The 13,244-nt window shown below is 31.4% G+C and overlaps 1 protein-coding gene across 8 annotated transcripts in view; it reads right to left on the reverse strand.

Annotated features, from left to right (window-relative positions):
- The window catches only part of LOC140879057 (uncharacterized), a 50,808-nt gene extending 42,346 nt beyond the window's left edge, over positions 1–8,462 (reverse strand). For 2 of the 8 annotated variants that reach the window (XM_073282699.1, XM_073282692.1), the window contains exons 1-10: positions 8,274–8,462; positions 7,845–8,105; positions 7,228–7,497; positions 6,819–6,979; positions 6,088–6,153; positions 5,721–5,838; positions 5,515–5,624; positions 5,319–5,414; positions 4,247–4,370; positions 3,314–3,381 (exon numbers count right to left, since the gene is read on the reverse strand). In XM_073282699.1, the coding sequence (XP_073138800.1) occupies positions 3,314–3,381; positions 4,247–4,370; positions 5,319–5,414; positions 5,515–5,624; positions 5,721–5,838; positions 6,088–6,153; positions 6,819–6,979; positions 7,228–7,468 (984 nt within the window). In that variant the 5' untranslated portion in view covers positions 7,469–7,497; positions 7,845–8,105; positions 8,274–8,462. Of the gene's footprint in view, positions 1–3,313; positions 3,382–4,246; positions 4,371–5,318; positions 5,415–5,514; positions 5,625–5,720; positions 5,839–6,087; positions 6,154–6,818; positions 6,980–7,227; positions 7,549–7,844; positions 8,106–8,273 lie in introns of all 8 variants that reach the window. The other 6 variants (XM_073282693.1, XM_073282696.1, XM_073282694.1 and 3 more) reach the window with 6 other exon arrangements.
- Between the last annotated feature and the right edge of the window lie 4,782 nt (positions 8,463–13,244).

Raw genomic sequence — 13,244 nt, forward strand, 5'->3', positions numbered from 1 at the left:
CCAAACGTCACTGTGAATGAGATTAAATGGAACTGTGGTTCTTTTATTGCTTACTGGGAATGAAACTCGTTTGTGTTTTGCTAGTTCACAAACATCACACTTAAAATTATCAATATCCAAATCTTTGAACAATAAAGGAAACATAATCTTAAGGACTCTAAACGATGGGTGACCAAGACGAAGATGTTGGAGCCAAATCTGGTTTTTATTGGATTTAGAAGACTCTGAAAGCAATGAAACTGGGAAGGGGTTCATAACTCTATCCCGACCACTCGATTCTTCAAGATAATAGAGACCATTCTTTTCTCTAGCATGTCCAATCATCCTTCTCGTGCCCTGTTCCTGAAAAACACAATGAGATCCATCGAAAACAGCATTGCAATTAGAGTCTTTTGTGAGTTTCGGATTGACAGCAGGTTTGTAAATAGTTTAGGGACATGAAGGACATTTTTAAGAGTGAGAGTTTTGTTTATAACAATCTCCTTGTCCTGCTACTGTTGTTGCAGAACCATCAGCCATTGTTATCTTTTTTTGGCTTGGGCAAGGCTTATATGTGACAAATTTTTGTGGACAGTGGGTCATATGATCTGTAGCTCCTGAATCAATAACCCAAGAGCTAGTGGTGATTGTATCCAAGACATTAAAGGCATGAGAAGAATAAGATATACCTGAGAACGCCAAAGCGCAAGTACCTGTTGTGGTGGGTTTTTCCAATGATCCCAGGAAACTCTTTAGTTTCTCCATTTCTTCTCTGTTGAATTCAATGGGTGATCCTTGAGAGTTATCTTCTCCAGCCTGTTGATCACTAGCTGCTGCATATGCCTTTCTCCTTGTCTTTTTGGATATCCAGCTTTTACTGTCCAATTTTTATTGGAACTTTGTGGCCTGCCATGAATTTTCCAGCATTTGTCCTCCGTGTGGTTATCCTTCTGACAGTGAGAGCACCACATGGAATTTTTATTGCCTGATTTTGATGAAAAAGTAGGCTGTTTATTATCCTTCTCTGTCGGCTGCTCAGCCCTAAAGTTCCTCCCTTTTGTGATTGCAAGGGCTGAACTATTATTCACTGAATTGTGTTCGATCATAACACATCTTCTTCCTTCTTCAGCTCGAACAATTGCAACTTTTTCGTTTAGTGTTGGCAGATCCTCTTTTCCAAGAATTTGTACTCTCACAGCATCAAATTCAATATTTAATCCAGCCAAGAAGTCATAAATTCGATCTTTTTCAACCAACATTTTAAGAAGTGTTGCATCATCACTGCATTTCATTTGTATGCATTGGTAGTGATCCATCTCTTGCCACAAACTTTGTAGAAGATTGGAATATTCTGTGATTGACCAACTTCCTTGTTTGGTTGATGAAATCTTTTTTTTTTTATCAGAAACACAAATATTATTAATAATTAAAAAAATTAAAATACAAATTGTGGACCAGTGATCCACTAATCCTCAAAAAAGGTTCAAGTAAATCTAGCTCAAAGCTAAGCTCCAATCCCTATACAAATCTGAAATAGCAAAAGGTTGAAATTCTTTTATATTATGTAACCAAGTTGATCCGCTCAACATAATCTTGTCTCAACTAACTTCAATCGAGTCTTCTTCATCTTCAAAGATCCTTCTGTTTCTTTCTAGCCACACAATCCAACAAACGCAATGCACTAAAACAGCCCACAAAATTTTCCCCATAGTTCCCAGTGACCAACCCAAATCTGCTCCGAACAACTCTCTCGTGGTACCTGGTGCCACCCATGACAAACCCACTTCCTGCAGCAACAACCACCATGAGGAACTTGTGTATGTACAATGAACCAACAAATGATCTTGACTCTCTGCCCCTTGTTTGCACAGTACACACCAATAAGGGCTCAAGGAGCCGTTCGGAAACCTCCTTTGAATCACATCACAAGTCGGCAATCTTCCCAACGCAGCTGTCCATGCGAATACCTTTACCTTAGAGGGAATCTGAGCCTTCCAGATTATGTGGAAAAGATCGAATTTTGGTTACAAATCATCCGAGAAGAAGGAATCAAAGAAGGATTTAACAGAGAAGACTCCTGAATCAACCCACTTCCACCTCCGAACATCCTCCCCTCCCTCCACTAAGCTAGCCCTACCCAAAACTTCCAACAAACTAGACAACTCGCCCAGCTCCTCATCCCTAATATTACGACGAAGATGCAAATCCCACGAAAGAGAATTTAACGAAGAAAGAGACTCGCTAGAAAGAAAATGAGAAATGGATTTATTATGAGCACTAGAGATCTGAAAAAGTGAAGGAAACAGAAACTGAAATGAGAATTGCCCTACCCAACAATCCTCCCAGAACCAAGACATCACCATTGAGTCTTGTTCATCCCATGCTTGAAATCGAGGATCTTCTTCTTTTGGGCCCGTACCAAGTAGATGACTCAATTTGTCTTTTCCCTTCAAGAATGTTCTAACCAGTTGAGACCACTTCAGGTAGTTCTTCCCATTCAGCCTATATGCTGAGTGAATGTTTTGCAGCTCCCCGGTTGACGTCAAATTGCTGCCTTCATTCGATGGGATCTCTTTAGTGACCTTAGCGCTGTTATTATCAGATACTTCTGACATATTTGTGTGCCTACTGGTTACAGAATTGAGGGGAATGGAGAGATCGACGATATAATGGTGACGATGTGAAGCTTAAAGAAAAATTCTGGATTTTTAACCTAAAGCTTTGATACCATGTAGAAAAGTTAAAGAGAAAAATATAACTCTTATATCTTGATAATAATGATTACAATGATTTATATACACAATAGTTAAGATCTAAAATTTAGAAATATTAAATCCTAGAGAATATTTACTCTAATCTAAATCCCACACAATATGGGATATACATTGACTAAATAATTATAATTATGCACACAATCTTTCTTGATTAGGAGTAGATTTTCTGACATAATCATTAACATCTGATGATATCTCCAAGGAAAGTTGAAGCGAATTGGGAAAAAAGATAAAAATGGGGAGAAGAGGAGGTTGGATGTGATGCAGAAAAGTTAATGGTAGGACCCAGAAAGTTATGGCCATGGCATGGTGCACCATCGGTAAATCAAAGAGCAGAAGTGAGTATTACATCTGAAACTAATTTCAACTTGCATCTTCACTTGTTAAACTGTAAAGTTTGTGCTATTCAGAAGCAACATCCAACTTACATCAAAACAAAAAAAAAACTATAAAGTGAACCATAAGTAGGAGAATATTTGTAATTGTTTACAACATGCAAAGTATAAAACTAGTTTAAAGTGGCACAGACAAACATCATCTATATATTCTAAATTGATTACCTGATAATTAATTCTGAATCGTCCAAGAAGCCGACAAAACTCATGGTAGTTATCATGATCAGCAAGACCTGATTCCAGCAAGTACATTATCCATCCATGAAACAGTAACCCACAAAGAAAAATGAACAAAGACTATCCCATCATAGAGCTAAGGGTCAACACATGCAACTAATCTCAAAAGATATTCTCATACTTTCCTGCCAAAGCACAAACTTAAACCCAAACAAACACAAAATTAAATAATATTTCGAAGACTTTAACTACATGGAGAATCTGATGTTCAAAAATTTTAAGAATACTCTCCTTTCCTACCACCTGTCTGAAACAAGGACGGGGAAATAACTGGTTTGATTTGAAAATCGGTACTCACTGCATGCAGCAGGATTAGAAAAATAGCTCGTATCTGTTCTATTAGAAACCCTCCAGTCAATACGTCTGGCATTGCATAAAGAGTGCCCACTTTGAAGATACTCCTACGCGAATAGGACTTGGGGGCGGAAACAGAAAACACAAGCTCCACAATAAAGCAGTTATCCAGAATCAAGTTGGTAAAAAGATTTAAATGAGATACAGTCGATCAGTAGATTAAATTCGTCAATTTGTGTCTGATAAGTTTCAAAGTACTATCAACCACTCAGGGGTCCGTGGAGAACAAGAAAGGAAAGAGAAGTTGGATGGACTCATGGACATCTCCAAGGAACTATCAATCTGCATTCCTGTAGGCACATATCACCAACAACAAATGCAGAACAAAGACGTCCACTTTGAAAGGAGCAGATGCAATCCAAACAAACAACAGAGCCAGTACAGCTATTGAAAAATGATAATTACAGCCATTATATTCAACTGAATGCACCAAAAATAAGAACACTATTACAGAAGACTAATAAAAATATCAAATAGAAGCGATGAAGGCAGACATAGCCCACATACCTTGCCCTGTTCGTAAAATTTCTTTGGTTCCCGACATCAGATGGTCCAAGAACTTGGAACGTGCAGCATCATTGGTGAAAAGAGAGCGCCTAACAGAAGCCAATCGCACCAAGCATTCCAGTGACTAAAAATAAAAGAGAAAAGTTAATGTCTCGAGTATATTAGAACTTTAAAAGGCAGAATTTTTTTGTTCAAGGTAACCAATTTAATAATCAGGTTGTTAACAGTAAAAAGAGAGATAAAAAGCGTAAAATGTTGAAATGGCACATAAAATAGTGAAGGGAGAAAAAGGGATATAAAAAAACCACGTGATTTGGCTTTGACCTATATACATAGACAAATGGCACCAAAGTAGGCACATTTATTTCCCAATTCATTTGAAACAACCCTTGCCTTAGTAAGAATCTTGGGATATCAACTGATGCAGAAAGTAACTCCAACTAAAGAATCAGAAAATCAAATCACATTTTTATAACTATAACAAAAATGTGATTCTCACAAAGTAAACTAGATTTTAAAAGTACAAAAGTAACAGCTTGAGCTACACATCAGTCACATTTTCTTTTATCAACTCTGTTGTGATCTCCAAATAATAAGGATTTCACAAAGCAAAAGCACGATGAACACAAAGAAGATATATATAAATGTATTGCTGAAAGAAAACAACCCAGAGTAAATCACTCTGTACAAGGGATAAATCTCCCCTGATCCTAGCAATGCTAGTGACAAATCTCTCGAATAATATCTGAATGATTAACTTCTCCCTATGCTCCTCTTTTATTCTCCCAATTTCTCCACTTACACGTGAATTATACTAATGGGCCCTGATGTGGGCCTTGATCCTTTTCTATTCAATATATAGGCCCAATAGTATTTGGGTCCATAACAAACTCGTGATTGACCCACACCAAATTGAAATTCAAGTATCAAATATAATTTAATTTTAACTTGAGAGAACTATTCACATTCATTATACAATTCAAAGAGGTCAAGGAAATATTAAACAAGAAAATTAAAAAATCTAGAATTATTTAGTGGAACATCCCAAAACAATAAGAGGTTATGAGCCAACCTCTTTTGCAATAGGCGGCTTTGTGAATGCATAATAGTCGAAAAATATTTGTATGGTGGAAAAATCTTCTAACACGGACTTCCAAGAAGATGGAATCTGCATAATATATATCAGCTGAGTAGCATCCTCGACCAAACATAACATTCATCTACCAGAAAAAATATAATTTGAACCCTTACTGAAACCAAAAAGATACCTGGACAGTCCCAAATTCCTCAGAGCTTTCGTCAATTGATGTCCCAACAAAATCAAAAGATAAACATTTAAGTGACAATGATAGTGCCAATTCTTGCAAGCGACCGATGGCTGCATGTGTCAATAATAACAATTGTTCATATTACACATGATCAATAAAAAAATGTATCATGGCATTCCGAGATGTATAAACATAGAGCACAATACCATCATTTTTAAGCTGATGTAATGAAGTTAGAGATATCTGGAAAATTTGAAAAAGACTCTGATCTCTGAAGGAACAGGCCACCCTCCGATGATGTGATGATGGCATTCCTGGGTTGGGCTGAAAGTAAAATGGCATGAAGCACAAAACAAGAGTAAGGCAACAAGAAGTTTCACAGGAACAGAGAGAGAGATAATTGAAGTTTCCACAAACCAAAACAAAGAGAAAAGGAAGTAATATCAAGTTATTGATTAATATATAAGCAAAAGAGGAAAACAATGACACCAGGATGTCTAAGGAAGCACAATAGAAAGTTTCTAGTCACTTAGGATAAGAATGAATATGAAAAAAATGTAAGTAAAAACCGACCTGATTCATCTCACAAACAAGCTGATTTAATATCTTTAAACCAATGGCATAGTGATCTGGTGTTGCCTGGCAAATAGAAAATGTCATAAGAATTCATGCTCAAACAACTAGATAGTTAAGAAATAAACAAATGAAAATGTGCCCAAGTTAAACATACATACTTCACCACAAGCAACTAAATCTGATCTAAGAAACTCTAAGGACCGCAAACAGGATCGGAACTGTTTATGTTAGAAACAAAAAATATAAATATTATTGCAACGTGTACGCCAAAAGCTGTGAAAAATTGGGGGAAAGAGTTGTTTGGAAATTGGAACCAAGCCCTAGACTGGTATGTGATGATGATTTGGGAATGGAATGGGTATTCCCAAGCTCATCCTTAATCGGTTAAACCTATTATTGGTATAACATGGAAATGGGAATGCCAATTTGTCTATTCTCTAATTAACTTGTCATATGCAAAGTCCACAAGTCAAGCAACATATCTCCATTTTCTATGTGTATCATAATACAAGATAAGAAAGAATGTTTCCACAAGTCAAGCAACATATCTCCATTTTCTATGTGTATCATAATACAAGATAAGAAAGAATGTTTTTACTTTAACTATTAGGATGGTACATATGCACATTCAGTTATGGATAGCAAGATGATAAAAAAATTCAGGACATGAAGAAAAAGGAATCTTGGTTGAATATAAGATAACTACATAATGCGAGGAAACAAAATACCTGGCTCAAAAAGTTGATTGATTCTTTTGCCACATCTCTAAATCTATCATCATCAAACCATCCAAATTTGGTGAGTCGACATAAAAGCTGCACTAAAGATCCGACCACAAAGGATTGCAGCTCAGGACCTCTGTTTGCCAGGTAGCTTATTAGGTAATTTCCTTCAGAGAAGTACAATTCAGTGAATTCAGATGCAACAAAGATTATAAAAACCAAACAACAAACACAACTCAACACTTCAATAATAACAAGGTTGTAGTTTGAACTTGTTGGTGTCAAAGTATAATGAAACCAAAAAAACTCACAGATTCGTAATTTTGTTCACGAAAACATGCTAATGAACTTCAAATTAGATTCAATCAAGAATTGTGGGTGGTGCAAAAGTACTGTGAGATAAATAGTGAATTACGGATATCAAGGCGTAGCTGCAAGGAGAGACTGTGCTCAGTCACTTGTTTCAACAAGCTTGAACTAGCCAGCATCAATGCATAAGGCGTCAAAGCATTGTCCAGAATATACTGACATTGTGAAATGTAATCAACATTTGTAGAAAAGCATTTCAGCGTATTCTCAGCATGAATTCGTTCTGTTGAATCTTGTGAATTGTAGAGCCTCTCACACAACACCTCCAACTGTGCTAAGCTCTCCATAAATACTTAAGCCACACCGAAACGCCCTCCTGCAAATGCCAGATGATCAAGGACCCGAACTCACCCAATCCAACCTTAGTCTACAAAATTTCCCACATTCGCAGTCACAAATCCAGGTAGAAAGTCAAAAATACATGCCGTAAGTAAATATAAACAGAAATGAATCGAAATGCATACACATCCACCATTAGTTAAGTGGGTGAGTGCAACTAACGAGTGGCAGCATACCAACAAATCGTTTCCAATGCTCAAAATACTAGTAGATACAAAGAACAAAAAACACTCATGCGCGCACACAACATTAAGTCTGATAAAGCAATAGAGCAACAATGCTCTCACGCAACCCGAAGGAAAGGCAGCAACAGTGTCATTGTACTCTTTGCATCAATTTGTGTACCACTTCTGAATGATTGCCTTCGCATTCTAAGTTTGAGGAAAAATAAAAATCATGCCCACATAAATAATACAAGCTGCAATTATTACATTCATTATCTGTAAAAAGATACAAAAGCAATGGTATCGTTCTCCTCCACAAAAATATCTCAATAAAAGTTGAAAAAGCAATAGAAAAAAAATACAACTATTTCATGTAATGCAAAAGAGCTCCAGATAAATGAACGCTGCTCAGCATCAAACCCTGACAACAAAACCAAGGAAAAAAAACAACATAAAAATTAATCCGCGTTTTATCAAATAAATCTATCATTTCTTATACTCAGATTCGAAGGCACACACATTCATACCCCAGTAATCGAATCAATTTGTTAAATAGACACAAAATTTATCTGAATAACAAGAGTATAACCTCCAAATTGTCACCAGAACCGATAGCGAAGTAGGAAATCGATTTGCGATCGATGCGGTGGGAATCTTCGAGCTGAGCGATTGTTCCAATTAAATTCTATTTTGTTTTATTTTTTTCAGAAAGCGGACTACGGTAAAAATTAAAAAATTGTTCTAATAGAGCGAGATCCGTAATGTAATGTGCAGAAAACAGAACAAAGAAATCAAAATTGGGTAATAATAATAATAATAATAATAATAATAATAATAATAGAAAGGAAAAAGAATGTTCCAGAAGGCTTTTTGTCACACTGAAAATTTTGATAGTGGGTTTGCAAACATTAATGTGTTGTATCAGGAAATCTTTGTTAACACTCCACTCCTTTATATATATAAAGATTCCTTAGTATTAACTCCTCAAACACATTAATCTTCCTCAATAAATTAATTTTGATATTGGGTTTGCAAACATGAATGTGTTGTCCGTCCGAGTATCAGGAAATCTTTGTTAGCACTCATTTGATATATAAGATTCCTTAGTATTAACTCCTCAAACACAGATTTCTCAATAACTCTTTCTTGACCACATGATATGTACGTGATTCACCTCCATCTTCCTCAATAAATTAATTTCCATAATCTATGCAATTCTCTTAATTTCTTGTCGTCCAATCTCAAAAACTTCTCTCAACTCTCAGTTAGTTATTCTCACAGTCGGATTTATGCTTTCTTTTGCTAATTGTTTATAAGTGGGAAAAGTCCATTTATTTTTTGAAATTTTCAATAGATTTTTAGGGGGTGTATTCAATCTGAAAAATTAATGACTTTTATGGATTTTAGAAGTATAGTGGTATTCAATCATGACTTTTATATACTCTATAAGAGTCTAGAGGTATTCAAAATAGACTTTTTTAAAGTTTTAAAAGTAAAGTGGTATTCAACTTTGACTTTTAAAAACTCTACAAAAGTCTAGTGTTATTCAAAATGTCAATAAACTTTTAATAACTCCATGAAAATCATGGATATACAAAAATTAATGATTAAGGTACAACTATATTTTTTAAAAAAAAGTCTTTAGTCTAACCCAAAGATTTGGATGGATTTCTAAACTTATAATTTCCATCTTTTTCTCACATTTCCTCACTCCTCGCTATCTCACTCCTCTCTATCTCACTTTCTCTCGTATTCAAAGTAAATTAATATATATATATATATATTCGTTCTTTTCCTAAAATCAAAATAAAAAATTTTATTAAAAAATTTGAATTTTTTGAAATATTTTGTGTTTTTTAATTTATGATTTATACCAATAATTTTAATATTTAATGATAATAATATATGATTTAATTAAAATATTTGAATCGCGAATAACAAACATGATAAAAAATAATAATTTAAAAATAAATTTTTATGATATAATTGATAAAATAATTTATAAATTATCATATGTTTTTTAAAAAAAATAACTTTACAGAATCGCAAAGTTTTTAGTTTATAATTTTGTTACATTAATATATATATATATATATATATACATTTAAAATAAATGAAATTCATTTCATCAATAAATTAAAAAAATATTTCAAATAAATTTATTATTTATGTCAAATAATTATTATTTCAAAGAAAAAATAAAAATAATAAAATATATTAAAAATACAAATTCATGTAATTGTATGAAAAATTTATAAATCTCTATAAAAGTCCTGCAAAAGTCTACAAAGAATCCACGAAAATCTGTTTGTAAATCCGTGAGATTCTATAAAAGTTGATAAAAATCCATCAACTCCACAAAAGTCTATCATTTTAAAAAGTCACTGAAAGTCATTAAAATTCTGGATTGAATACACCACCGTTGTATTCAAATTGGGAGAAATTATGACATTTAAAGAGTCTTGTGAAATTTAAAAGTCAATAGGTATTCAATCTAGACTTTTACAAACTCAATGGAAATCTAGTGGTATCCAAAATAAGGGGGTGTATTCCATCCGGAGAATTATTGACTTTTATGGATTTTAGAAGTTTAGAGGTATTCAATCATGACTTTTATATACTCTATAGAAGTCTAGTGGTATTCAAAATAGACTTTTATAGAGTTTTAAAAGTCAAGTGGTATTCAACCTGAACTTTTAAAAACCCTATAAAAGTATAGTGTTATTCAAAATGTCAATTAACTTTTAATAACTCCATGAAAATCATGGACATACAAACATTAATACTTAAGGTATAACTATATTTTGTAAAAAAAAGTCTTTGGTATAACCCAAAGATTTGGATGGATTTCTAAAATAATAAAACTCATAATTTCCTTTTCTTTCTCACATTTCTTCACTCACTATCTCACTCCTCTCTATCTCACTCTCTCTCATATTCAAAATGAATCTCCTCTCTATCTCACTATCTCCCATATTCAAAATGAATTATATATTTGTTCTTTTTTCTAAAATAAAAATAAAAAATATTATTTAAATATTTGAAATTTTCAAAATATTTTGTGCTTTTTAAATTATGATTTATACCAATAATTATAATATTTAATGATAATAATATATGATTCAAAATATTATAATATGATTTAATTTAAATATTTGATTAGTTGATAACATACACGATAAAAAATAAAAATTGACAAATAATTTTTTATGATATAATTTATAAAATAATTTATAATTTATCATATGTTTTTTTTTAAAAAAAAACTTTACACAATCGTAATTTTTTTAGTTTGTAATTTTGTTACGTTAATATATATATATATATATATATATACACATTTAAAATAAATGAAATTCATTTTCATCAATAAATTAAAAAAATATTTCAAATAAATTTATTATTTATGTCAAATAATTATTATTTCAAAGGAAAAAAAAAAGAAAAATAATAAGATATATTAAAGATACAAATTCATGTAATTGTATGAAAAGTTTACAAATCTCTATAAAAGTCCTTCAAAAGTTTACAAAGAATCCATGCAAATCTGTTTGTAAATCCGTGAAATTCTATAAAAGTTAATAAAAATCCATCAACTCCACAAAAGTCAATCATTTTAAAAAGTCAATGAAAGTCATTAAAACTCTGGATTGAATACACCCCTATAAAAGTCTATGGAGTTTTAAAAAGTCATTTGGTATTCAACTATGACTTTTAAAAACTCTATAAGGCTGCGTTTACTTGTCTTGATAAATAAATGATAACATAGATATTACCAACTAATCTTATGTTTACTTGCAAAATTGAAAAATGGTATAAATCTTTAGGCCCGTTAATGATAGAATTGAGAGATGATTTTTAGTCCTAAATTTTTAATGGGATTATAAATATTATGGAGTGAGAGAATGAAAAAAAATCAATTATGTCATTCCTTTTTATCTTCCACCTTCTTTCCTTCTTTAAAGAACATATGATTATTATAATAGCTAAAGGGTGAAATCGTAATTTGTTCTTAATTATAATTTCAATCCCAAAATTAATCCATTCAACTAAACATATTATTATTTATTCATAACCACTCTCTATCATATCAAATTATATTAATAATCATACTTTAATCTATCATTGTCCAATCTCATCATTCAAAGTAAACGTAGCCTAAAAGTCCATAGGTATTCAAATTTCCAAAACACTTTTAATGACTCCATGAAAGTCATTAAAGTACAAACTTTAAAGTTCAAGGTACAATAATAAAATATCTAGAATTATCTTTGCTTGAACCCAAAGATTTGAATGGATTTCTAATTTCATTTCCCTCTTCTTTTCCTTCTTCCTCCTTCAATTTTTTCATGAAACTTTTTACAAATATGAAATCAAAAAGTAAAATATTTCAAAATCCATTTTTTAAAAAATTTTGGTCGTTGAAATTTTGGAGATGATTTGTTTTTTTTAATACATAATTTATACAATTAATTGTAATAAACTATACAAAGTCATTTAAATAATTTTTAAACAGTAGAACTTTTACGCCACAAAATGATGAAAAATAATAATAAAAACAAATATTGCTATAGATATTTTTTATAAAATAAAAATTAATATTTTTTTATATAATTGAAAGAATTTTTTTAAAAAATATATTAAATATAATTATATTTATTTATAACTTCTAATATGGAAATTCTATTGCGTCAAATTATAATTATGAAATTCCTTAATAAAATTATCATGTTATACATATAAAAATCATAAAATTTTAATAAGATTTTATTGTCAGATGTTGAAAGTAATAATAAATTATTTTAATAATTTAATTTATTTATTCAGTACTTATTGAACATTATATATATATATATATATATATATATATATATGTTGTGAATTAATTTAAAATTATAATTTCACTATATTTAAAAATTTAAAAATATATACATAAATCAACACACACTGATTAATTCACAACATATATATATATATATATATATATATATATATATATATAAAAGATAATTTTATCGAATAAACATATAAAAAATATTATTAACTCCATGAAAGTCTTTTATTAAAAAAAACCAGTAAATCACTGCAAATGTCTGGCAAAAAAGTCTATAGAACTCCATAGAATTCTTTTCACAAACTCTGTGAGATTTCCTAAAAGTCAATAAAAATATATCAACTCCACGAAAGTCTATCATAAAAAAAAGTCAATGATAGTCATTAAATCTATGGATTGAATACACCCCTATAAGTAACTCCAAGAATCCGATTATCGGCATTTTCTTTGTTTCATGAAATACGCAACATGCATCATTGATGCCCAGTTTATGTTTTTTTGATATCAAATTTTATGTAAATTATACCACTAATTCATATTTTTGCACGTAAATTGTACTGAATTATTCTTATTTGGTGGAGGTAGCTAGTATATTCTCTAATAAACTCACATCTTTATACTCATCAAATTGTGTTTATATATATATATATATGGTGCTGAATTACTATATATTTATGTATTATTACAATTATATGTGTACCTTGATTTAGTAAGCGGAGACAAGTT

This window comes from Henckelia pumila, chromosome 2 (assembly GCF_033568475.1).
Source record: "Henckelia pumila isolate YLH828 chromosome 2, ASM3356847v2, whole genome shotgun sequence".
Taxonomy (NCBI): Eukaryota; Viridiplantae; Streptophyta; class Magnoliopsida; order Lamiales; family Gesneriaceae; genus Henckelia; species Henckelia pumila.